Source organism: Narcine bancroftii, chromosome 6, assembly GCF_036971445.1.
Source record: "Narcine bancroftii isolate sNarBan1 chromosome 6, sNarBan1.hap1, whole genome shotgun sequence".
NCBI classification, from domain to species: Eukaryota; Metazoa; Chordata; class Chondrichthyes; order Torpediniformes; family Narcinidae; genus Narcine; species Narcine bancroftii.
Window position 1 is genome coordinate 63,739,667 of NC_091474.1, and position 25,862 is coordinate 63,765,528.

The 25,862-nt window shown below is 51.0% G+C and overlaps 1 protein-coding gene across 1 annotated transcript; it reads right to left on the bottom strand.

Moving 5' to 3' along the window:
• Positions 1-13,442: 13,442 nt before the first annotated feature.
• On the bottom strand, positions 13,443-15,762 carry LOC138736145 (interferon regulatory factor 2-binding protein 2-A-like). Its single transcript, XM_069885129.1, has 2 exons — positions 14,907-15,762; positions 13,443-14,535 (listed from the first exon to the last, which is right to left on the bottom strand). Exons 1-2 carry the CDS (start codon positions 15,676-15,678, stop codon positions 13,835-13,837), a joined length of 1,473 nt encoding a protein of 490 aa, XP_069741230.1. The 5' UTR covers positions 15,679-15,762; the 3' UTR covers positions 13,443-13,834.
• Positions 15,763-25,862: the final 10,100 nt, after the last annotated feature.

Sequence of the window (25,862 nt, forward strand, 5' to 3'; positions counted from 1 at the left end):
TAGGGAGTAATCAGCATGGTTTTGTCAGGGGTAGATCATGCTTGACAAACCTGATTGAGTGTTTTGAGGGGATTACAAAAAAAGTTGATGAAGGGAAAGCTGTGGATGTTGTCTATTTAGACTTTAGTAAAGCTTTTGACAAAGTTCCCCACAGGAGGTAAGGAAAAAAGGTGGAGGCATTAGGTATAAATGAGGAGGTAGTGAAATGGATTCAACAATGGTTGGATGGGAGGTGTCAGAGAGTCGTGGTAAAAAATTGTTTGTCCAATTGGAGGCCGGTGACTAGTGGAGTTCCTCAGGGATCGGTCCTCGATCCACTATTGTTTGTTATATATATTAACGATCTGGAAGTAGAATTGGATAAGGAAGTTTGCGGATGATACAAAGATTGGTGGTGTTGTGGACAGTGAGGAAGATTACCGTAGATTAAAAGGTGATTTAGGAAGGCTGGAGGTGTGGGCTGAGAAATGGCTGATGGAATTTAATACAGATAAGTGTGAGGTGTTACATTTTGGAAAGGCAAATCTAAATAGGTCATATGCATTAAACGGTAGGCTATTGAGATGTGCAGAGCAACAAAGGGATTTAGGAGTTGTGGTAAATAGTACCCTCAAGGCTGATACTCAGGTAGATGGTGTGGTGAAGAAGGCATTAGGAAGGTTGGCCTTCATAAATCGGAGTATTGAATTCAAGAGAAGGGAGGTTATGATGAAATTGTACAAGGCATTGGTGAGGCCAAATTTGGAGTACTGTGTACAGTTTTGGTCACCAAATTATAGGAAAGATATAAACAAAATAGAGAGAGTGCAGAGAAGGTTCACGAGAATGTTGACAGGATTTCAAGGTGGGAAAGGTTGTGCAGACTGGGGCTTTTTTCTCTGGAGCGTAGAAGATTGAGAGGGGACTTGATAGAGGTGTTTAAGATTTTAAAAGGGACAGACAGTAAACGTGGATAAGCTTTTTCAATTAAAAGTGGGGGAGATTCAAACTAGAGGGCATGGTTTAAGATTGAAGGGGGAAAATTATAAGGGGAACATGAGGGGAAATTTCTTTACGCAAAGGGTGGTAGGGATGTGGAATGAGCTTCCGACAGACATGGTCGAGGCGGGATCATTGGTTACATTTAAGGAAAGACTGGATAGTTACATGGATAGGAGAGGACTGGAGGGGTATGGACCGGGTGCTGGTCAGTGGGACTAGGAGGGTGGGGATTTGTTACAGCATGGACTAGTAGGGCCGAACTGACCTGTTCTGTGCTGTAAGTGGTTATATGGTTATATGGAGTGACTCCGTGTGGAGAGCGGGGACAGGAGGATGATTCCATGTGGGAACAGGAGGAGTGACTCCGTGTCGGGAGTGGGGATGGGAGGAGTGCCTCCGTGTGGAGAGCGGGGGTGGGAGGATGATTCCATGTGGGGACAGGAGGAGTGACTCTGTGTAGGGAGTGGGGACGGGAGGAGTGCCTCCGTGTGTGGATGGGTGACTCCGTTTGGGAAGCAGGGAAGGGAGGAGTGGGGACAGGGGGAGTGTCTCCGTGTGGGGAGTGGGAACAGGGATTGTGACTCCGTGTGGGGAGAGGGGACTCGAGGAGTGACTCTGTGTGCGGAGCGGGGACAGGACAGGTGACTCCATGTGGGAAGCGGGGACAGGACAGGTGAGTACGTGTTGGGAGCAAGGTTGGGAGGAGTGGCTCCTTGTGGGGACGGGGGTAGTAATTCCGTGTCGGGAACAGGGACGGGTGGAGAGACTCCGTGTGGGGAGTGGGGACGGGGGTAATCCTCCATGTGGGGAGCAGGGACGGTAGGAGTGATTCCGTGTGGAGAGAAGGTACGGGATAGTGACGCCGTGTGGGGAGTGACGGTGGGAGGAATAACTCCGTTTGGGGACTGGAGGTATGAATCAGTCTGGGGAGTGAGGACGAGAGGAATAACTCCGTTTGGGGACTGGAGGTATGAATCAGTCTGGGGAGTGGGGGCGGGAGGAGTGACTCCGTTTGGGGAGTGAGGACACGAAGAGTGACACCATGTGGGGATGAGAGGAGCAACTCCATGGGCGGAGTGGGGACGGGAGGCTCGACGCCATGCGGAGTAGGGACGGGAGATGCGACTCTGTGTTCGGAGCGGGGGTGGGAGGCGCGACTCCATGTGCGGAGCAGGGACAGGACAGGTGACTCCATGTGCGAAGTGGGGTCAGGAGCTGTGAGTCCGCGTGGGAAGTGTGGACGGAAGGAGTAATTGCGTTTGGGGACAGGAGTAGTTATTCCGTGTGGGGACAGGAGAAGTGACTCTGTGTGCGGAGCGGGGATGGGAGGAGTGACTGTGTGTGAAGTGGGGTCGGGTGGAGTGAGTCTGCGTGGGAAGTGTGGAAGGAGGAGTGACTCCATGTATGGATGGGAGCAGTCAATGCGTGTGGGTAGCGAGAACAGGAGGAGTGACTCCATGTGGGAAACTGGGACGGAAGGAGTGACCCTGTGTGGGAAGTGGGTATGGGGGTTGGAATTCGAGAGGGGAGTAGGGACGGGAGGAGTGACTCCATGTGGGGAGTAGGAAATGGGGAGTGACTCCTTGTGGGGAGTGGGGATGGGAGGAGTGATTCCATGTGTGGACGGGAGGAGTAACTAAGTGTAGGGAGTGGGGACAGGAGGAGTGACTCCCTGTGGGGAGCAGGGATGCCAGGAGTGACTCCATGTGCGGAGCGGGGATGGGAGGAGTGACTCTGTGTGTGGAGCAGGGACGGGAGGAGAGACTCTGTGTGCGAAGTGGGGTCGGGAGGAGTGAGTCCACGTGGGAAGTGCAGACAGGAGGAGTGACTCCACGTGGGGAACTGGGACGGAAGGAATGACCCCGTGTGGGGAGTGGGTATGGGGGTGTGAATTCGAGTGGGGAGTAGGGACGAGAGGAGTGACTCCATGTGGGGAGTAGGAAATGGGGGGAGTGACTCCGTGTGGTGAGCAGGGACAGGAGGAGTGATTCCATGTGTGGATGGGAGGAGTAACTAAGTGTGGGGAGCGGGGACAGGAGGAGTGACTCCATGTGGGGACGGGAGGAGTGACTCCATGTGCGGAGCAGGGACCGACAAGAGACTCCGTGTGCGGAGCAGGGGCTGGAGGAGAGACTCTGTGTGGAAGTGGGGTTGGGAGGAGTGAGTCTGCATGGGAAGTGTAGACTGGAGGAGTGACTCCGTGTGGGGAACTGGGACGGGAGGAGTGACGCCATGTGGGGAGTGGGTATGGGGGGGAGTGACTCCGAGTGAGGACGGCAGGAGTGACTCCGTGTGGGGAGCAGGAAACGGGGGGGGGGGGGGAGTGACTCAGTGTGGGGAGCGGGGACGGGAGGAGTGATTCCATGTGTGGATGGGAGGAGTGACTAAGAGTGGTGAGTAAGGATGGGAGGAGTGAATCCGTGTGGGGCGTGGGGACGGGAGGAGTGACTCTATGTGGGGAGTGAGGACGGGACAGGTGACTCTGTGTGGGGAGCAAGGATGGGATGAGTGACTACGTGTGGGGCCTGGGGGAGTGACTCCACGTGGGGAGCAATGACGGGAGGAGAGAATTCGTGTGGGGAGTGGGGATGGGGGTAGTCCTCCGTGTGGGGAGCAGCGACGGGAGGAGTGACACCGTGTGGAGAGAAGGTACGGGGGTAGTGACACCGTGTGGGGAGCATGGACGGGGGGAGTTACTCTATGTCTGTACAGGACGAGTGACCTCATGAGGGGAGTGAGGACTGACTCTGTTTGGGGACAGGACGTGTGTATCCGTGTGGGGAGTGGGGATGGGAGGAGTGCCTTCGTGTGCGGAGAGCGGACAGGACAGGTGACTCCATGTGCGAAGTGGGGTCAGGAGGAGTGACTCCGTGTGGGGAACGGGGACAGGAGGAGTGACTCCTCCTTGGGAGCGGGGATGGGAGGAGTGACTCCGTGTGGGGAGTGGGGACGGTAGGAGTGACTCCGTGTGGGGAGGGGAAGAGTGACTCCATGTGGGGAACAGGGACGGGAGGAGTGACACTGTTTGGGGAATGGGGACGGGGACAGGAGGAGTGACTCCGTGTGGGGACAGGAGTTATTCCGTGTGGGGACAGGAGGAGTTATTCCGTGTGGGGACTTGGGACGGGGAGTGACTCCGTGTGGAGAGCAAAGATGGGAATAGTGACCCCGTTTTAGGATCGAGGACAGGAGGAGAAACTGCGTGTGGGGAGCGGTGACAGGGGAAGTGACTCCATGTGGGGATTGAAGAAGGGAGAAGTGACTCTGTGTTGGGTGTGCACACGGGAAGAGTGACTCTGTATGAGGACCAAGGTTAGTTGTTACTCCTTGTGGGGTGTGGTGAAGAGTGATATCTTGTTCTTACTCACTCTGTTCCTGAAATATGCTGTGTCCAATCCATGAAGTTGGCTTCAAATTTACAGAGAATATCTCATCCCATTTTGCCCATCAAGATGCTTTTCCAACGGCGATTGGCCTGAGCTGGTCTATTTCAGGAAGGTGATGTTGCTCATCTTGTTGGAGAGTCGATTGGTCTCAGCCTGTTGGAACCCAACCCCTGGACGTTATCCCAAGGCTAACACTTCACTTCACACCAAGGCTCACTCAGGAAAAGCAACTTCGAATCTTGAAGGTTTACAGCATGGTTCTGATCAGTCTCATTTATCCAGCAATTGACCCAAGAAACTTGAAGCCTTCATGTATTTTAATCATTGTGAGTATCCCTGCCACCACCTCTTGCTACCCCTCTTGTTCCCCATACTCACCACCCCTTGTGGGAGAAGGAGAGTTTACAAATGGACCATGTCGGCAAGGAATTTGATTTATTTTTGGCCTTCTGGCTGCCTCAAAGACGGAGAACTGCTTGTGAATCTCAACCGAATAGAGTGTCATCCACCATGGCCTCGCCAACTGATCATCAATGTTCGGGTGGGATGGGGTGGGAGGTAGGGTGATGGTGATGAGGGGAAGGTTGCTGGGGAAGGTGGTAGTGGGGCAGGTGAGTGTTGATGGAGGGTGGTGGTGGGGTGGGGAGATGGGGTGCTGCAGGGAGCAGGGAGGGAGAGGTAGCAGGATGCAGGAGGGGAACAAGGAGTGCTGAATGAGGAGGGAAGGAGGGTGGGGAAAATGTGGGGAGATGAAGGGGACAGCAGAGGGGGAATGAAGGGGGACAGCGGGAGGGGATGAAGGGGGACGGTGGTGGAGTGAAGGGGATGGTGGGGGGGAATGAGAGACGGTGGGGAGAATGAAGGGGTGGGAGAATGAGGAAGAGGGAGTGAATGGAGGAGATGGGTGCAGGTTACGGAGAGGGAGTGGGTGGGAGAGAGGCAAGATGGGAGAATCATGTGGACATGGAGGAGAGATTTTGTTGGAGGGGTGGGGTGGCTCTTAGAGGCTGGCCCCCTCCACCCCAACGAAAAGAGCCCCTCTAACAACAAACCATGCTGGTTTGGAAACCAAGAAGGTCATTTATTTGGAGAGACCAGTTGGTGCAGTGTGTGGGTTGGTGGGTCAGAGTGGGGTTTGGATTCCCTGTGCAACCAGGGAGGGGCCGGGCCTGGGGTTGAGGTGGAGGGGTGGTGGGTGTAACCCTGCACCCAGAGAAAAATTCTCGGCGCCCAAATGTTTTAAGTCGCCGCGTGAGCGTGAAAGTTTAAAGGACTGGGGTACCTGGAGTCCGGCTCGGCGGCGGGATGAAGGGCGACGAGCCCCCGTGACTGGGGGGGGGGGCGGCGGAAGCCCGCCTGTTCCCATGGTAACTGCCGCCAGGCCCGACGTTCGCGGGTCAGGACTTGGCGATCGCTCAGCAGGGGCTGGGCGGCCAGGTTCGTGTCAGCGTTTGGGGAACGAAGAATTTGGCTCCGTTTCAGGACCATCCAGATACACGTGTAAATATTAAAAAAAAGGCGAGTAGTCGACTTGACACACAAATTCCTTTCTTGGTATTAGCCACGGGGAGCAGTGGCTATAAAGAGACGGCTCGTTTCTCTAATTATAGTTGCAGCAGCTGATCCCATTAGTTTGCATTCCTTGTTGAGTCTGCCTGCCCCCCCGCCCGCCAGCCCGCCAGGAGCTGTGTATGGTTTTCCTCTCTTTGTGCTAGACGTTCCCGGATGGAATGAGCACTCGCCCGGCCAACCCGAAGGCGCCGAGGGCCCCCCCCCAGTCCGTCCGGCGAGTCAGGGCCCCGCATTGGGTTGCCCGGCCGCTGTGCGGAGCGACGGGACACCTTCTTTGGAGGGAGGGAGTGGGGGATAATGAGAGGGAGTGGGGATGAGTGAGGGAGAGGGGATGAGGAGGGCAGTGGGGATGAGGAGGGCAGTGGGGATGAGGAGGGCAGTGGGGATGAGAGGGCAGTGGGGATGAGAGGGCAGTGGGGATGAGGAGGGCAGTGGGAATGAGAGGGCAGTGGGGATGAGGAGGGCAGTGGGGATGAGGAGGGCAGTGGGGATGAGGAGGGCAGTGGGGATGAGGAGGGCAGTGGGGATGAGGAGGGCAGTGGGGATGAGGATGAGAGGGCAGTGGGGATGAGAGGGCAGTGGGGATGAGAGGGCAGTGGGGATGAGGAGGACAGTGGGGATGAGGAGGGCAGTGGGGATGAGAGGGCAGTGGGGATGAGGAGGGCAGTGGGGATGAGGAGGGCAGTGGGGATGAGGAGGGCAGTGGGGATGAGAGGGCAGTGGGGATGAGGAGGGCAGTGGGGATGAGGAGGGCAGTGGGGATGAGAGGGCAGTGGGGATGAGAGGGCAGTGGGGATGAGGAGGGCAGTGGGGATGAGAGGGCAGTGGGGATGAGGAGGGCAGTGGGGATGAGGAGGGCAGTGGGGATGAGGAGGGCAGTGGGGATGAGGAGGGCAGTGGGGATGAGGAGGGCAGTGGGGATGAGGAGGGCAGTGGGGATGAGGAGGGCAGTGGGGATGAGGAGGGCAGTGGGGATGAGGAGGGCAGTGGGGATGAGGAGGGCAGTGGGGATGAGGAGGGCAGTGGGGATGAGGAGGGCAGTGGGGATGAGGAGGGCAGTGGGGATGAGGATGAGAGGGCAGTGGGGATGAGAGGGCAGTGGGGATGAGGAGGACAGTGGGGATGAGGAGGGCAGTGGGGATGAGAGGGCAGTGGGGATGAGAGGGCAGTGGGGATGAGAGGGCAGTGGGGATGAGGAGGGCAGTGGGGATGAGGAGGGCAGTGGGGATGAGGAGGGCAGTGGGGATGAGAGGGCAGTGGGGATGAGGAGGGCAGTGGGGATGAGGAGGGCAGTGGGGATGAGAGGGCAGTGGGGATGAGAGGGCAGTGGGGATGAGGAGGGCAGTGGGGATGAGAGGGCAGTGGGGATGAGGAGGGCAGTGGGGATGAGGAGGGCAGTGGGGATGAGGAGGGCAGTGGGGATGAGGAGGGCAGTGGGGATGAGGAGGGCAGTGGGGATGAGGAGGGCAGTGGGGATGAGAGGGCAGTGGGGATGAGGAGGGCAGTGGGGATGAGGAGGGCAGTGGGGATGAGGAGGGCAGTGGGGATGAGGAGGGCAGTGGGGATGAGGGGGGAGAGGGGATGATGAGGGAGAAGTGGGGATAGGGAGTAGGAGTTCGGATGGGGAGATAGAGGTGGTAACTCAAAGCCCAGGGAGAGCCCCGAGTTCAAGCGGAGAACGTGTTCCGCGAGCACGAGGGGCGGTAGGATTTTTAGGTCATTTGGGGAAAATAACTGGAGGCAACTTGTTGTGTTTGCCGCGAGTTAGTCTTCGCCGAGGAATGAATGCTCTGCCTGGAAGGGCGGCTGGGCGCCGATTCAAAAATAACTTTCGAGCGCATTGTTTGGAAATGCCACAGGCTTCAAAGGGCGCGACCATGTGACTCTTCCAAGGCTACTCCACGGGCAGATGGAACCCGGATTCATTCCTCTCGTGTATTTTGTACTTTAAAGGCGGAATGCGGCGACTTGTGTGGCCGGGCCAGGTTGGGAGGCGCCGCTCGGTGAATGGAACTGGCGAAGTGGTCCCGCACTCGGACGTCAAATTGTGTGGGTGAACATGCGGGGAAGGGGTTTAAAAAGCCCCTGCTGTGCGTTGGGGTAGCGCCTTCCACCAATGGGCGGCATTTTTAAAAATAAAGTCCGAAAAAAATGCGCAGCCAGATGTGGGAGATGGTGCGGGGTCTGGCCGAGCTGCCAGAGGCCATTCGCCTTGTCGAGCAACCAACTCCTCCCAACACGGCCCGCACACCTTGGCAATCAGCAGCTGGCTTCCAAATTCCTCTCTTTCATGCGGCAACTTGCTCGCTTCCTCATGCTGGGTGAAATAGATGATGGGTGGCTGTCATATACACCTCGCCCCGGGGCACCGACGTTTTGTGTCTCTCGCTTCCCCATTCAAGCTTCAAGGAAGGCATTTGACTCGTAGCAGCTTAAGACAAAGGTGACAACATTGGACCCAAAACAAAATGGGAACCCGATTCCACCCCCCACCCCCCTCCCATTCACTCGACAGCAGGCTCAACATGCCCCCAACCTCAGAAATTCCCCTTATTGGAAAGTTTTCTTGCAAAACAAACCCCAAAAAAAGCCGGCCAGGACTTGCCAGTGTTTTACAATGCAGGCTGGCCTTTCCTCACCTGTAATCACATCTGTCATATTCGCTTTTAAAACTGTAAGTGCCTGTCTGAGTTCTGTAAAATTGCGTTGCATCGATTTTTTTTTTAAGAGCCTTTTCTGGGCGTCCGGCATTGTGGCTTGGAATAAAACACACGCTCCGCGGTTAAACCTGCCCTGCTTTCTGCTGGGGGGGTTGATCATTTCTGCACCCACTTTCCTTCGCACTGGGAATGTTTCCACCTGGCTACACAAACAGAGAGGGTCCGGGGAGGGAGGGGGGAGAGGGAGCCTAAGGCATCCTTCGCCTAAATATCATTTCTATAAATCTATACCCCTCCCCCCCTTCCAAAAAAAGGGAAGGAATAGGGTGTGGGTGGGTTTAACCTCGCGGCTGCTAACTTCAGGGGGATGGCGCGTTGGATTTCAGTGAGACTTTGGGGGCCCGGGGGAGATTCTCAATAAACCAACCGGCGCTTCTTCCACGTTCGTTCCAGATTATCATTATTTTGTGTCCAAAAAGGCTTGGGACTCGAAGGGCCAGGGAAATGTGGAGCGGAATGAAATGGAGAAGGGGGCGGGGGGGGGGAGAGGCAAGGGGCGTAAAGAATGTGAAGGAAAACGTGAGGCGGGGGGGGGGGGGGACCTGTCCGTGAGCTTGGCTGGAATGGGGAAGAACGGCCTCGTGGTAATATTCTTCCTTAAGGGAGAAGTTGCCCCGTCAGTTCCATGAGTATCTTTATTCGCTGGTTGATGACACTGTTGTTTGGCTCCAGGAATATCACATTTGCCATCAGTATTCGGTGACGACAGCGAGCTGCTGGCTGCCACGTTGACGTCACCTCGCCTTTTGAAATGGGAGCAGAGGCTGCAGTGCGCGACTGAGACCCCGCGTTCGGATCAGTCATTGTTCGGGCTTGGTCGCTCAGCCAGCGGGGGCGGGTTTGCCGCCGTCCAAGGCTGTTGACAATTCACCGATCAGACCGCACCGCCCAAGGCTATTCGGTCCGTCGCCTACGTGCTTGCACTAAAGAGTGGGTTTCAAACGTTGTCTTTCCACCCACTTGAAGTGACCCCTGAGCTCTGTTGTGAGGGGGGTGTCTTAAGGTGGGATTTGGGTGGGAAGGGGAGACCCACTGCTCTGGACCCAATGGTTACTGAAATATTTTGCTTGAGAAAAATTGCCATTGGCCCATTTACTAATCACAGAGCACCTATGGCATAGGGGTTACTCAAGGTGGGATGTGAGTGAGAAGAAAACCACTGATCGTTATTACACAGTTTACAGGCTCTTCGGCCCACTTGGTCTGACCTGTCCCCTTTGTGCTTCTTCCTCGTGCAGTGTCTGAGTGGGTTTCAGGCCCAATGCCCCCTTAGGCCAAAATTGAATGCTCCTTCATGCGGCCCAGGAAGGGCTCCGAGCCACAGGGCCGTCATGGCGCGCGTCCTCGTCACGCGCGAGAAAATGGAAGGCCAGCCCGGGGTACGGACTGTGGCTGTAAGTGGTGACCGTGGACACCAGATGGTCCTTAACCCTGCGCCCTTGTTCCTCCTTTATGCTAATCTAGATTTCCAAGCAGGGACACTGGGGTTTCAGCTCAGTCCGTGCAGCCCCGTTTGCCTCCCGTCTAAATCATTCCTTACCCTGTCTAAAAGGCTTTTAAACATTGCAATTGCACCGGCTTCTGCCCACTTCCTCTGGCAGCACCTTCCACACCCCAACACTTTTAACCTATGCCCTCTGGCTTTAGGGTTCTCTCATCCTACCTATGGCCTCCATGTTTACGTTCCCATCTTTGCTCCCTGCGCTCCAGGGAGAAAAGTCCCACTTTCTCCCAACAGTTCAGCACCCCCCACCTCCCTGGGTGACGTGCTGGTGAATGGTTTCACGCTCAAACCCTTTTTCACGCGATATATTCCGGAGTGGTAGTATTTTTTTAGGTAAGGGGCGTAATTGGGCAGTTATAAAATGGTGATGTGGCCTTCCTTGCCGACTTGGTAACGACAATAGTTGATGTAACAATATCCCGGTGGAGCCCACACAGTCTGGGGTCCTTCCCAGACTGAAAGGCCGGAGACCAGTGGGGGAGCCTGTAACACACAAAGGGCATCTCACCCCAGGGTAGTAGTGGCAATCGTGCTAATGGAGTGCGGTACATGACAATATACAGAATCTGAATGCAGACTAAATTGCAATGTGAATACATTCAGCACATGACACTAAGAATGTAAAAAGCCTTTGCAATGTTTTCCTTTATATGTTTATTCTGAATAAAGTTTAACCTTAAAATAAAAAAAAATCCCAGTATTCCTACTCAATGAAATAAATATCTGCTTGTAAACGGTTTGCATACATCATATCAAATTGTTCTTAAAATGCCCCAACTCCTTTCACTGATGCCACACAGACATTTGAAGGGCCTTGTGACAAACTCCCAGTTGTTCTGGATATCAGAAAAATAAAGAGGGTGATAGGATCTTGAATAAACATATATTCCAGTAATGACATGGAGTCTTCCACTGAAATAAGCAACTGCATTAAACATCACAGCTCACTGGTGCAAGAAATACCCTCCCTCCCCCAGGAGGCTGAATTTGCACTGGAAACCTGCAACATCTGTCCCGGCCTTGCTTAAAATGGAGAGACGGGCGTCCCATTGTTCCACTACCATGCCTGGAGGGGGTGGTAAGATCTGTTGTCCCTTCTGGGGGAAGAAGGTCTCTTTGATTTTTTTTGGCCACCGGTTGCAGCGAACGTGAGAGCAACGTGTTCGGGAAGCCACCTTAAACAACAGTCAGTCCCACACAAACAGAGCGGCAGGGACATTACTGTGCGGAAGTGATGAGGAGCAGAAGTGGTGGGACGTTAATATACCGACGCACACATTACAAGTCCCTGCATGGAAAAGCATTGATACATTTAACGGGGGGTGGGGGGGGGACCTCAGCTGCGTTAATGCAATACAACAGTTTATGCTTTAGAATTGGTGTCCTGATATTCAGTATATTCTGAGACAGAAGCTTACAAAACATATTAAGATACTAATAATGATTTAAATTTTAACATTTAATTCAGTTAAACCCAACAAACATTGGATTGGGATTCGCAGTTACTGTGCGGTTGCAATGGATTGAATTTTTTATCTAGAATTGTGGGACAGACGCATTCCCTTTCACCACCGAAATCTCATTGTCATCGCAGAACCCTTCAACTAATGTTAATCCTGGTAGGACTCTAATTAATTCTTTTGGTTCCTCGGAACTGACGCTGTGCGACTGTGTGACAGGGAGGCATGCTAACTCCACATTGTATCAGAACAAAAGGTGACTCAGAGATTCCAAGTGGTGTTATCTCTTAAAACTGCTTTTTAAAAAAATGTTTGAATGATCTCATATCTTCAAATGAGAATCAGGCAGATATTAATGCAAAAACAGGTAGAGTTTAATTTGGCCAAATAAACATTAACTCCAGTTTTTTTTTAAATAAAAATGATCAATTTTCTTCCTATGCGTTCAGAAAAAAATAAAATTAAACCTTTTGTTCAAACTTTAAAAAAAGCAAATTAAATGTACCCCCTGCATCGTTCCTTTTTTTTAAAAAAATGGAGTGCAGCATGTTTGGGTTCATTCCACGATTCTTTTTGCAGGGGAGAGAGACTCCTTCCTACGTTTTAACCTTGCATTTAAACTCCACGTCAACAAAAGATACAATCCTTGAACGTGGAGGTAACTGAATGAAGGGGGTAACAAAATAGGGATGGTTAAAATATTTGGTAACATTCTTCCTATTGCAACAGTTACCGTGTGCTCCTCCCTCGTGTCTCTCGCATTGAAACTTGCAGACGCGGATTATGAATGTACATCTGAGATCAGTCTTTTGTGTCAGGGGAAATCACATGATCTGCCCCATTGCTGATGCTGCAGTTTCCCTCCCCTGAAGTACAGTGATGCAGCAAAACAAAGTGCACCATTCTCACGGCTCCTCAGCCACCCCCATCGTCCTGATTTAAAGGTGGGCGGGGGGGGGGGGGGGGAAATAACACAAATCAATGCTTTATTTTATGCTGGAGGAAAGGTTCACAATAGTCGGGAATGAAAAGCCAGTCGTGTACAAAAGTCGACTTGTGCGTCTATATTGTTGACTGAGATTTTCATTCCTATAGCATCACATCCTCCTTTGTATCCCCATCCTTGTTTGTCAATAATCACCAAAAATATTAACATAAAAGTCCCTCTATTCTGTTTTCTGTCTGGCAAGTGCAAATTGCTCAAAGTCCCTCTCAGCTGGGCTTTGGCACGGCGCTAAATAGGAGCTTTGTTGAAGATTTCTATTGCTTGCCAAAAGCTAAACTGAATTATGCCAGCAAAGCGTAAAGGTTTGGGTGGGGTGGGGGGAGTGAATTTAAAGATTTATCCCACACAATTCTATGTGTGTGTTTTAGAGAGAGAGAGGTGAATTTAAAGATTTATCCCATACAACTCTGTGCCTTTGATTTAGAGAGAAAAAGGGTGAATTTAAAGATTTATTCCACACAAGTCTGTGTTTATGTGCGTTTGAGAGAGAGAGAGAGAGAGCACGAACGAGCGCATGAATCCTGGCCCCTCCTGAGTTGCCATCAGCCTTATCAAAATCAATACTCTTTCCACCTGCTCAAGAATAAGAATAAAAGTCTTGCGACTAAAGTCAAAGTACACGCATGTTCGGTTCACTAAAGCAGAAAGGTCTGCAGTTTTCAAGGTCAAAGAATGGCAGGCCTCCTGTACATGTAGAACTACCTCACGTCCCACTGTACACAGTGACATCACCAGCACCCTCAATGTACATACAGTCCCTCTGCACCACCCGTCTAATCAATCACAAGGAAGAAGTAGTCAGACACTAAAAGGTATTAATAAAATGCCAGAAAACTGTATTTGGCAATTTTAACAAGTGCATACAAGTACAGCTAGAAGCATTCAGGGACTTTTTTTTGCGAAGTGCTCTGAGACCAATGTTAGTCACAGTCTACATTTAACAGTTAATGTCACCAAGAAAATGCCAGTACAGAAAGATTTTGCCAATAAGGTATAATAACGATTTACATCAGAGAGAAAATATAGGGAACGGTCATTATGAGAACATACCTTGATAATCTTCAAAAAATATAGAAAGACAATGTATTGGAAATCAAAATTTTACAGCCATGTTTACTTGTTGAATATATACAATTAATCAGTTTTTTTTGAGGGGGAGGCTTCAAAACAGCGTCTTTTTTTAAAAAAACAAACACACAAAGGAATCATGGGTCTCTCTCCTTTTTTACTTTGACGTCTCCAGCAAGGATGGTGGCGATTTCACCTTGCATGAAGGCCCATGGCACGTTGGAGCCGACCAACGGGCACTTCTCACCGCTGGGGCAATACACCTCACCGGTGGCTCCTTGCTGCTTGATGCTCTCCCGGGAGCAAGGGAAGCAGAACTTGTGCGAAGGCACCGACGGGCACTGCACGAAGTGGGTGTCCTCCAAACGTTCGTGGCAGATTGTACAGCAGAGCGGCACACTGCTGGCCACCGAGGAGTCTGGAATGTTTGGCGGGTGCACCGGCTCCATGCCTGGATGAGGGGTGCCCACCTGCGCCGGCACGTCGCGGTGACCCAGTCGCCTCTGGCTCAACGATGATGGCGACAGGGGGCTGCTGCTGTTGCGGCGGGTGGTCGAGTGCACCTGGCCGGCTTCCTTGGGCGAGTGCACACTGCCCGCGTTGTCCGCCACCAGGATCAGCGCCGCCATGGGCGACTGTCCGTTCTGGCCGGCCTCCGGCGGCGTCGAGTGTGGAGAAGGGGACGGGGCGTACGATACAGGGGTCATCTTCAACCCGTCGGCCGTCAACGACAGCCACGACTGCTGTCCCTCGCCGTTGACCTTATTGCTGAGAGGTGGACCCCCACCTTCCGACTCAGGCTCGGGGGAGGCTTTCCTCTTGCGGCCTCCTCGGGTACCTGATTTTTTTTGGGGGGGGGAGGGGAGAGGGAAAGAGGGGAGGGAGGTCGGGACGTTATATCAAAAAGTTCTCTAACCAACACAGGGATTGCAAGCCGATACAGCCCACACCACTTCCTGCAAGGGGCTCGCTGCTGCTAGCACGGCCACTCAGGACGAAATGGCCTACTAAAGTACCGAACCCACCCGCCCAACCTTGGCTCTGGTTATGGAAACCACAATGCAACCAGCCCGAAAGGGGGGAGGGGGGGAAGCCTCCTTTTGCATGCAATGCACTCTCTGCCAGCCTAGCAGCGCGTTTGCATAGACATTTGCAGAACGGGTGGAAGGGGGAAGCCCGAGGAACGCCACTTTCATTCACATTGCTCACCTGATTTGGCCGATGATGTGGCATCGAAGGCGAGCACCCGGCCGTGCTGCAAGGCGTGCTCCTTCTTGAAGCGGACATCGAAGGGCGGGTGGCCGGGCAGACTCACTGTCTTGGCTTTGGCGGCCCAGTCGTCCGGCCGACTCTTCAGGCCGTCGGGCAGCTCGTCGGCCCGCGGCTTGCCGTCCTTGGCGTCGTGTTCGGCCCGCTTGTTGGCATCGCCGAGCCGCCCGTTGACGCTGTGGGGAGGCGGCGGCGGCGCCAGAGGGTGCGAGCTGCCGTTCACCATGGGCACCAAGTTGGGCGGAGGAGGCGCGCCGTGGGTCCGTCTCGAGTTCGGACTCTGGCGGTTCAACTCGGGTGGCTCGTCGGCTTTCGAGTATCCGTTCAGCGCGTTGCCGTTCTGCCTGGATGGGGGGAATTCGAGGCGAGGAGGAGGCCGGTCAGAAGCCAAGGGGTAACGGTCCAAAGGCTGGGGCGGCCGCGACGAGCAGCCGTCCACCGAGTGCGCCAGCTGAGCCGCCGCCTCCTTGGTCAGCGTGGCTTTGGCCGGCGTCGGAATGGCCCCGGGCGAACGGCCGTCCTGGAACCCGTGTGCCCTCTTCAGCTGGCGGGCGGTGTCGATCACGAATTCGATGCGGTCGGCTCCTTCGTAGTTGACGCACCCTCTGCAGACGGGCTCCGTGAAGTCCCAGATCATCGCCCACGGCATGCGGGGTAAGTCGCACAGGTAGCAAGACTGTCTCCTGGTCGACGCGACCGCCGCGGACGACATGGCGCCCGCTCTGTATTTAGTGTGTGTGTGTGTATCCAAGGGGGGGCTTCTCCAAGTGCGCGCTGGCAAGTGTGTGTCTGGGTGTGTGTCTCACTATCTGTCTAGGGGAGGGGGGGTGGGGGGGGGAAGGTTGTGTGTTTCTCAATGTGCACAGGATTCCCCCGTCTCCGCCCCTTCTGCTGACTTTGCAACAATCTCGGTGCAAAAAAATAAAAATACAAAACAGAATGGAAACAAAGTATCTACATGAAATGGTTACTAACTTGCAACTTCATGGCAGTGCCTGTGCCCAGAGCGCGCGCCCCAGCCTCGCTCGCTCCTTCTTTCTCTTCCCCTCTCTCTCTCGCGCTGCTACTCGCTCACCCCCGGCCTGACGTCACCCGTCAATCACTCCCTCCCCTCCTTCTCCCTACACGGTCGGCTCCTTTGATCAACGCCGGCCGATTCTTCGACAGTCCCTCGGCGCGCACGCGCACTTGCCGCCTCTCTCCCTCTGGTGTGTGTATATGTGTGAAAGCGCGCGGGGCCTCTCGTGACGTACTCAATTGTTCTCGGCCCTCCCCTTCTGCGGATCGAATACACGAGAGGTTGTGGCTGGAGCCGCGCCTGCGCCCTGATCCTCACATATATATTATATAAAATATATACACACACACACAGAGCGTGAATAAGAGTCCCAGGCGCTTGCTGTGCAGATTTGCAGGAAGGCAAATTGTATTACAATCGGTGGGAGGGAGCACAGCCGGCGGAAACGTGAGGTCAAGCAAGGCGGGCACTCTTGCAGAAAACATGCATGTACCCAGCGGGCTTTAAAAGGGGATTCTGAACACTAAAACTTTAATGATTCAACTGCTCTAAAATTAGAAGCCCGCTGCCATGAATGGGATTTTGATGATTTTTTTTAAACAAAAAATGCAGACAAGCAGACTCTTGCACACGAAAGTGGACTCCACCTCCCCCCCCCCCCCCCCCCAATCTGAGTTCGCCCAGACCTTGGCTGCATTGCTCATTACAAAATTGCATTAACCCTTTCCGAGCACTCACTCCAGACAGATCCTTTCCGTGAAACATTATGCGCAATTGCAACTTTAAAAAAAAACAGGCCCATGCATAAGGTATTTTAGCGGGCAAGCTGAGCTTTTGCAACAGCAATAACATTTCGCAAAATCCATTACCAACTCATCTTCCTCCATCTCGGCAGTGCCGTTTTGGATAACGTCAGGGCTTGGAGATTGTGCCCTCTTGTTGATAGTGGAAATGTCACAGGAACCTGCAGCCAAGAAATGGGGCGAGCGTTTAGGTCTCTCGGGAATTTTATTTTGCACCACAAGCGGAGGCGTCTAACAGTGCATTATTTTACCATTAAAAACGAAACTGGAGGTTATTTTTTACCCAAACCTTTGCCGCCTGCATGGAAACCTCTTGCATATTTTTTAATAGTTTCACTTTTGAGTACGTAGGGGATTTAAGGTGCTGTTGTCCAACGTTAATACGCTACACATTTTTTTTTAATTCCTCGGAGTTCACTTGTCAATGGTAGCGTGTTTACAACTTAAAGGTGCTTGTGTCGGCTTCCCTTAGAATGATCTCATTCCAAAATGTGTCATCAAAAGATACTCTAGCAAGGATGGATTGGAGAATTGTACCAGAACGTAGGAAATGCGTTAATTAAAACAAAAATGGCAAGATGTTCTGTTTTTAAAGTTTCTTAAGATTCGTGGTTGAAAATATATTTTTTAAACATGTTAAAATTTAACATTAGGAGACTGGAGTTTTTGATACAAGTTTGCCTGACTGGGCAGTGACGAGCTAAAACGTAATCGCATTTTAAAACTAGTATTTAAAAATATGAATTGAAATAAAGTTTGCAATGTAGCAAAACTGTGTTCTATTTTAATAGACGTCACGTAAACAAATGGCAAAAACTAGTTATAACAAGATGAGGAAAAGACACTTGGATCTAAAAATAAGAGTTTAGATGAACCGAGTGTCTGGTTTATCGGTGAGTTGTAATTGCCTTTATGTACGGGCGGGCAGCAGAGATAAAGCCCATGCGCTTTGTTTTTCCTGCTTCCTCGTCGCCCTGCGAGCGGCTGACGCGAGCAGTGTGAAATGTGCAGCACAACAAGAACTGAGGCCGGTGGGAGGTGCCGCCGTGTGCGTGTGTTGACTGCTTTTATGAAAGAGGTTGTTGGACAGCTCGGTCACGTACTCTTCTCGCTTAAAGAGTCCGCCCCCCCACCCTCGCAAGCTCTCGCTGAGCTCGGCACTGGAGCCAATATCCCAGCGCGCCGGCGCGGCCCCTCTCCTGCCAAGGAAGAGCTCAGCAAGCCTTGGAAACGAGCCAGAATCAAACTGCAGTGTTGAATAACTCAGCAGCCACGACACCATTGCCGTGGCTCACATATTTACATCGATGGCTTTAAAATGCACCCTTCGTTTGCATGCATTTGAATGAAAAGTCTCTAGGAGAAACACGCGCATTTTAAAATCCAGAAGCTTGTTAGCATGCCTGCTCTCAAATCCTTAAAATACCTTTTACGGTGTGTATGGACAAGAACCCTCGCTCATTCCATCATTACCCTCGCCTTTAGTCAAAGAATGAACGAGGGGAAATACATGTCAACACACAGTCCGGAAATGCTGTGGCAAGAAACACTTCTCACAACTGCGTTAAAAATAAATGGGCTTCCAAGACTTTTTCTTTTGGCAGATTGGAAACGGACGGAGAGAGAGGTGGTGGTGGTGGGGGTGGTGGTGGTGGGGGTGGTGGTGGTGGGGGTGGTGGTGGGGGTGGTGGTGGGGGTGGTGGTGGGGGTGGTGGTGGTGGTGGTACCTTTACAGACGTTTGTTTTTAATTTTCATGTGCGGCGAGATAGATTTTCCGCTCAACGTGTTCTCTGTCCCGCGGCCGCAGACAGTGAGCTGGAAAGATGCGTGTTTTTAAACAAATGGTCCAAACTCTCCCCTTTTTGTATTTAAATTCCTACACTTAAATATTAGCTGCCAGGTTCCTATAAGGAGAAAAGACCCCTCGTGGAATGTGGATTTCGACGGGAGAAATGGCAGGCTCATTGTATGCTTTGTTTAAATATCCACTCCAATATGGGCGGGGGGCGAACGGACAGGGGGGAAAAACAACCCGCTTCGGTCTCCAGCATTTGCAGAGTTTGACGTTGCTCCACCAAAATCCAGCGGAGTGAATTTCGAGGTCAGAAGCAACACGTGGTCTGGCGCGGACAGCAGTCTGGAGCATGATAGAGAATCTTTTACAAAGAAACCCTTGTAACCCTTTCAGTTCTGCCTCGTCGAGTGAGGTTTTTAAGGAAGGTTTACAGTATCACCTGCTTCGTTGAAGTATTAAAGCTCTCTGGACAATCCTGCATCGCCTCATCAAACAAAAGGCAAAAGAGGGCCCTCCCTTTCATCAGGAAACTCGATGAACAACTCCCCCCCCCCCCCCACCACCACGTTGGACAATATGTCGACTGAAGAGAAGGATTCGCGTTTCACTCCAAACCAACGTTCAACGTTCACACCCAGCAGCTCCATCTACAGAAGTGCACTTTCAATTAGTCCAGAAAACAAGAGACTGGTGGGCCAAGTTGTAGGAAACTTCCTGTGGCCAGTCAAGTAATTTCTGGGGTGAAATTACATAAATAATGAACAGTCACTGTACACCGCCAGCTAAATAATGAGCTCCCAGTCCACAGATTTGAAACCTTTGCGATTTATTGTCAAGAATACATGCATGACATCAGATACAACCCTGAGATTCTTTTTCCTGTGGGCGAGGCAGAATTACCACTTATTGGTAGTGCCAAAAAAACTGTACTCAAAGTTCAGATGTAAACAAATAAAGAACTGTAAACAGATAACACATATAAACAAACTGTGCAATACAGAGAGAATTTTTTAAAAATCAATAAAGTGCACAAGAGTCCTTAAATGAGTCCCTGATTGAGTTTGTCCTTGAGGACTCGGATGGTGGACAGCTGTTCCTGAACCTGGTGGTGAGAGTCTTGTGGCACCGATACCTCTTTCCTGACGGCAGCAGTGAGAACAACCCTTACATTCAACCCTTCTACAAAGGGACATAGTTCCTAAGTCAGAGGAATGCATCTTACAAAACCATTAAACCTGGAGTCATTCACACCTTGTAGGGTATCAATTTAAGCAATGACGTTGAACAGGAAGCTTGGATTCCAAGGATTGAAAAGACTCCCTGAAGTTGGCTTCTGCTCACATCACTCCATCATCAAGCCTGTCTCCCACACCGAACCCCCTCCCTCAGGATCCGCTACTGAAATCCTCACCCTTCCAGACCACTCACCTGGCTGGCCTCCCTCTCTCTTTACAAATCAGCCCATCCTAATCCCTACAATACAAGTCCTAATGTAGGAGCAACACGGACAAAATGGTGAATGGCCTTTTATCTCTTAAAATTTCTACAAAGGCCAAGCCCCATTCCCTCAGTGCTTCAGTCCGACAGTACCCTGGTTTGAAAGTTTTCAAAGACTTCCATGACACCACTGTAGCCATTTCCAAACCTGTAATCATCCATCATCTCTGTATTAATCTAATTCTATGCTTTTACTTACCTACACAGGTTGCTGGCTGCTGGTGATGTGGTCAAAGGACTCACACACCAGGCTGCGAGCCGGAATCAGAACTGGAATTTGAGAGGATGCTGAAGTTAAGAAGGGTTCCTGAAGGGCCTCGGGCTCTGAAGGCTTCCTGACCACGTTGGAGGTGTGGAGCTGGAGCTCAGGTGCCAATGGATTGAACAGGAGTCTATGTGGCTGCAAAGGCTGTGGGACTCTGGAAGTGAATCTACTCAGTATCTCTGAAATTACTCTCTTTTGCTTCTCTTTCTCTTATTGGGGGCAGTGGGCAATGCTGACAGTGACTCTCTGTTTCAATTAAGTTTATTGACATTTAATTCTGCAAGTACAACCTGACAAAACAGCATTCTCCGGTCCTCGGTGCAAAACATGCAGACACACAACCAGACGTAACACACATACAAACAATACATATGCAGGACAAGTATTCACGTATACAAATACATAAATAAACATTGTTTCATAAAAATTAGAGTCTTGGATGTTTAGTCCTGTTGGTCGTTCATCATTCTCACTACTCGTGAGAAGAAGCTGTTCCCCAGCCTGGTGGTGCTGGCTCTGATACTCCTGCCTGACAGGAGCAGCTGAAAGATGCTGTGTGTGAGGTGGAAGGGATGCTCAATGATTTTACGTGCTCTCTTCAACAATCCTACTAGATCACGTTTTTGGGGAGGAGAGGGAGACTCCAGTGATCCCTTCTGCCGTTCTTATGGTCCTACGGATTGACCTCGATCCACTTCTCTGCCGCCACCATTCTTAAAGATATGGTTGTCTCAACAAATAATCATTCGTCTAATCTAAAAATACATCAACATTTTAATTTCTCCTCAAAGTCCTCAATGATTTTGCGCGCCCTCTTCAGAAAATGATCCCTGTAGATCACGTTGATGGTGGTAGGGAGACTTCAGTGATTCTCTTCACCACCTCTATGGTCCTGTGGATTGACATCCGATCCATTTGCCTGCAGCAACCAGTGCACACTGTGATACAGCCGGCCAGGACGCTCTTGATAGAGCTCCTGTTGAAGGTTGACATAATGGTGGCTGGTAGCTGTGCCCTCTTCAGTCTTCTCAGGAAGTGCAATTGCACTTGTGCCTTCCTGACAAGTGAGGAGATGTTGAGGGTCTGCAGTAGGTGGGCAAAAGTTGAAGATAATCATGTATCCAGTAATACATTTTTAAGGAACCTTGAATCTTACTTACAGGTATAACATGTTGCAGCTTGGAGTATTGTGTACAGTTATGATCTCCACAAACAGTTAGTGTAGAAGGGTGGCATGGTTAGCAGAGCGGGTCGGCACGATTCGTGTAAAGATAAAGTTGGAGGTTCCATTATTGTCATGTAATACTACATTTAAAATGTAACATACATGAAATTCTTTAACTTTGTCTACCATAAGGAAGCAAGAGAGTCACCACTTTGTCCAGCGCCCCTCATATGATGCCCCAGCAAGGAACAAACTCGCGAGCCCTTGTTTACAAGACCAGTGCTCCAACCACTGAGCTATCAGAGAGGGGTGGCACTGTTACAGCACCGGCGATCAAGACCAGGGTTCAAATCCTGTGCTGTCTGAAAGGAGTTTGTATGTTCTCCCCATGTGTGTGTGGTTTTCCCCAGGGGCTCCAGTTTGCACCCACTGTTCGAAATGTACCTGGGGTGTAGGTTAATTGGATGTAAATTGGGCGGCACGGGCTCGTGGGCGAAAGTGCCTGTTACCGTGCTGTACGTCTACATTCTAAAACTACAGGAAAGATGTGGGAGCAATAGAGAGTGCAGACAAAATTCACCAGGCTGTGGATATATGGAGAGATTGGATGGGCCATGCTTATTCTCACTGGGATGTAGGATGTTTGAGGGAAGAATCTTTTCCCCAGGGCAGGGAAGTCTAAAAATTGAAGGCACTGCTTTAAGGTTAGAGGGGAGGAATGTAAAGATCTGAGGGGAAGTTTTCTCCCACAGAGAATGGTGAATATCTGAAACATGCTTTCTGACGAGGAGGCGGAGCCAGATACAATTGCAAAAGGCATTTGGACAGGAAGGGAGCAGAGGGACACAAGCTTAATGTGGGCAAATGGGAATACTATGAATAGGCATGGACGATGTGGGATGTAGGGGCCTGTTTCCGAGCTGCTTGCCTCTACAATTCCATAACTCTCCCATCTTAATCTTTTCCCACCCTCTTTCCTCCTTCAGGGATCCTCTCACTTGTCCACCTGCCACCCTATTTCTCTTCATGCTCAGCATCAGTGTGCTTGGTAATAGTCCTCTGAAGTGCCTTGTTCCTCTTACTATATGATAAGTTGATTCAGCTGCATGCAGTTTGTAGTATGGATTGTGGAGGGTCATGTAACCCCTTTGAATGGAACCTAGTGGGAATGTGGATGGTGGAGGGTCACGTGAACTCTCCTCCTGGAACCCGGTGGGTATGTGGATTGTGGAGAGTCATGTGACCTCTCCGTCTGGAACCTGTTGGGAATGTGAATGGCAGAGGGTTATGTGACCTCTCCATCTGGAACCTGGTGGGTTTGTGGAGAGTCATGTGACCTCTCTGTCTGGAACCTGATTGGAAGTCACCCCACCTGCCAAACAAAGTCAAGCTTTGTCCACAGGTCAGAGCACACCTGGTTATTGGCTCCTTTAATTGCCTCATCATACCTGGGCTGGACTCTCTAGCTGATGACACTATAAAGCCATCTTCCTCTTTCTTTTCTGGGACGAACCCGAGCACCACTCCAGGTTGGGAACCGTGGGCAATACTGGAAGATCGTTGGTAAGGTGTGTGCAGACAAAATTAGGGAGCTGTAGTATTGTGTGCCTAGTGTCCCTAGTTTAGTCAGACAAGAGCTGTGCCTGTCAGGGATATCAAGGGGTGGTGGGTATTGTATGTGGTAACATGATTGTAAAGCCTACTACCTGTGAATGGTTGTGAGTGTATCATTTAATCTGGTGGGTGTGTGTAAGAGTGTGTCTTTTACCCCTGTTACAACTCCCCTACACGTTTAAATAAAACACGACTTTTCAGACTCATTACCCTTGGGACCCTAGGTCTCAACACACATAACACAGTTGCATTGAAAAAATGTTTCAGATTATCTTTGAGAATGATATTGTTGGGGGAAAAGTAACACTTGGGCACTAAACTCACAACCTGACAACAACTAATCCATCATGGATGGTCGACAGACTATCCTGTTTAATTTTGTGCATTGCATTATGGACTCTCTGTGGGGGGTTTTTTGCATTAGTCTTTAGAAGACTGAGGCATGCAATCATTCTAACAGTTTTATACCCGAGTTCCCTGTAATGCCACATAGTTTTTTTTAAACCTGTTAAATGTATGCAAGTAGAAAGGATAGTTTGCCTTAATTGATCAAGGCATTGATGGAACTCTATTCGACCTGCTGAGCTTCTCCAGCATTTGGTGTTTTTACTTCAACCACCGTGACTACAGAATTCTGTGATTTACTTAAAACAAAGCCTCATTCACCCTTTCTGGGTGAATAAAAGACACCATACCACTATCAATCACCAAAAAAAAAGGCCCAAAGCAAATTTACAGATAATTTCTTTGCTTGAATTATCTGCCAACCATTGAAACAATAACTACACTCCAAATGTATATTGACAGTCATAAACACGAGAAGTGTGTCACATCCAGCTTTAATCAGGTGCACAAACCCTCATCCAACCTCATTTTCAACTTGTAGTTTTCAAAACTCAGGCTAGCCGTCTCATACACACCACACGTGCCCTCTCCTCCCATCACCTGTGTGCTGTGCCCTTCTCATTTTCCCCTGCTTCGATAACAGCGCCTCATTTTGAGAAACGTTGGTCCGGTGTTAGCCACTCAGCACTTTCCACTTGGGGAAATTCAGTTTGGCGTTGACTTCTCAAGCTATCCCTTGGGGTTTTGGGTGGGGGGGGGGGTTAAGGGTAACCTTTTGCAGGTGGTGAACAACCCACCAATCACCGACACTTCTAGTGGCATCCCTGGAGAGACTGTAGCTGGAACAACTCTGCTGGAGGAAATCAACGTCAGTGGGAGAGAAAGAATGGTTCATCAGGACTGAGAGTTTGGAGTTTGGAGAAGCTGGGGTGGGAGGGCTAGGACTCGGGCCGGTGGGCAATTGGCGGAGCAGGGAGAGGTGAAGGATGATGGACAGAGGCAGATGCCAGATAGAGGAAGAGAGAAGCAGAGGGGTGAGGTGGAGGAAAATGGGCCATGCAGGGTAGGGCAGGAGATCCTGAGGGTCACTGGGTGATTGTCTGTCCTATGGCGGGTCCCCAAAATAGCAGACCACCTCAATCCTCATTATAAATTTCAATTTTAAGTTAAATGTAGGCATACATGCAGCACGGTAAAAGGCCCATTTTGGCACACGAGTCTGTGCCGCCTAATTGGACCCAATTGTCCTACACCCCGGTATGTGGGAGGAAACATTCTCGGGGAAAGCCCACGCAGATACGGAGAGAACGTACAAACTCCTTACAGATAGCGCGGGATGTGAACACACGCAGAGTTCCTCTTTTGCTTTATTCTTCCACAAGACAGTGAAAGCACCATCTTGTTCTCTGAGCTAACCATTTCCTGCTTTGTTGATGTCACTGCCAGATCCCCATATGCCCTCCTTCCTTACACCAACGTGCAGCATCAGCTTCAGTTTGGGGGAGGGAGGACTGCAGGATGGTATCAGCCTTGTATGAGAGGTCTTCTCGCATCAGTCCTGAAAACTCTCCCTATAATCATTGCTCTCCTTGTAATAGGCTCCTATCCATCTCCAAAACCAGGGCAATCTTGGAAGGCATGTCCATACGTCCAGGAGGGCAGCGAGTCAGGGATGGCGTAGTGGCACAGCTGGGAGAGCTGCTGCCTCACAGCTCCACTGACACGGGATCCCTCCCAACTCTCAGTGTCACCTGTGTGGAATGTGCACCTTCAGACTCAACAGTTTAACTCTTGGGTAAAGCCACAACAACGGAGCTGGTACACAGCCTGTTGGTGACGTGATGAATGGGAAACGAAACCATTGTGTCACCAAGAGATCTCTGTCTGACCCAGACAAGAGCCACTGTTGTTCCTCATCTTGTTGAGACAGGTGGCTATTGTCTAGAATTCCATAAGACCACAAGACGTAGGACATGGAGCAATACAGGCCCTTCGGCCCTCAATGTTGTGCCGACCCATATATTCCCTGGCATCCCCAAAAAGTACTAAACCCTCCCTACCCCATAACTCTCCATTTTTCTTTCTTAAATGAATCATAGGATCAGAAATAGGCCATTCAGCCCATCGAGTTTTCCCTACCATTCGATCATGAGCTGATCCATTTACTCACTCACCCCCACTGCCCGGCCTTTCTCCCATAACCTTCAGTGCCCTGGCTAAACAAGAATCTCTGTCTAAAATACACCCAATGACCTGGCCTCCACAACCCACCTGTGGCAACAAATTCCACAGATTGACCACCCTCTGGCTGAAGCAATTCCTACCCCTCTCATCAAAGTTTACCTTTGATCCTGAAGTTGTCCCCTCTTGTCCTAGACTCTCTCACCATGGGA

Excerpts from the sequence above, each read along its gene's own strand:
- LOC138736145 (XM_069885129.1), bottom strand. The coding sequence starts at position 15,678 with ATGTCGTCCGCGGCGGTCGCGTCGACCAGGAGACAGTCTTGCTACCTG. Across the intron at positions 14,536-14,906 it reads CACATCATCGGCCAAATCAG|GTACCCGAGGAGGCCGCAAG; the intron begins GTGAGCAATGTG and ends AAAAAAAATCAG.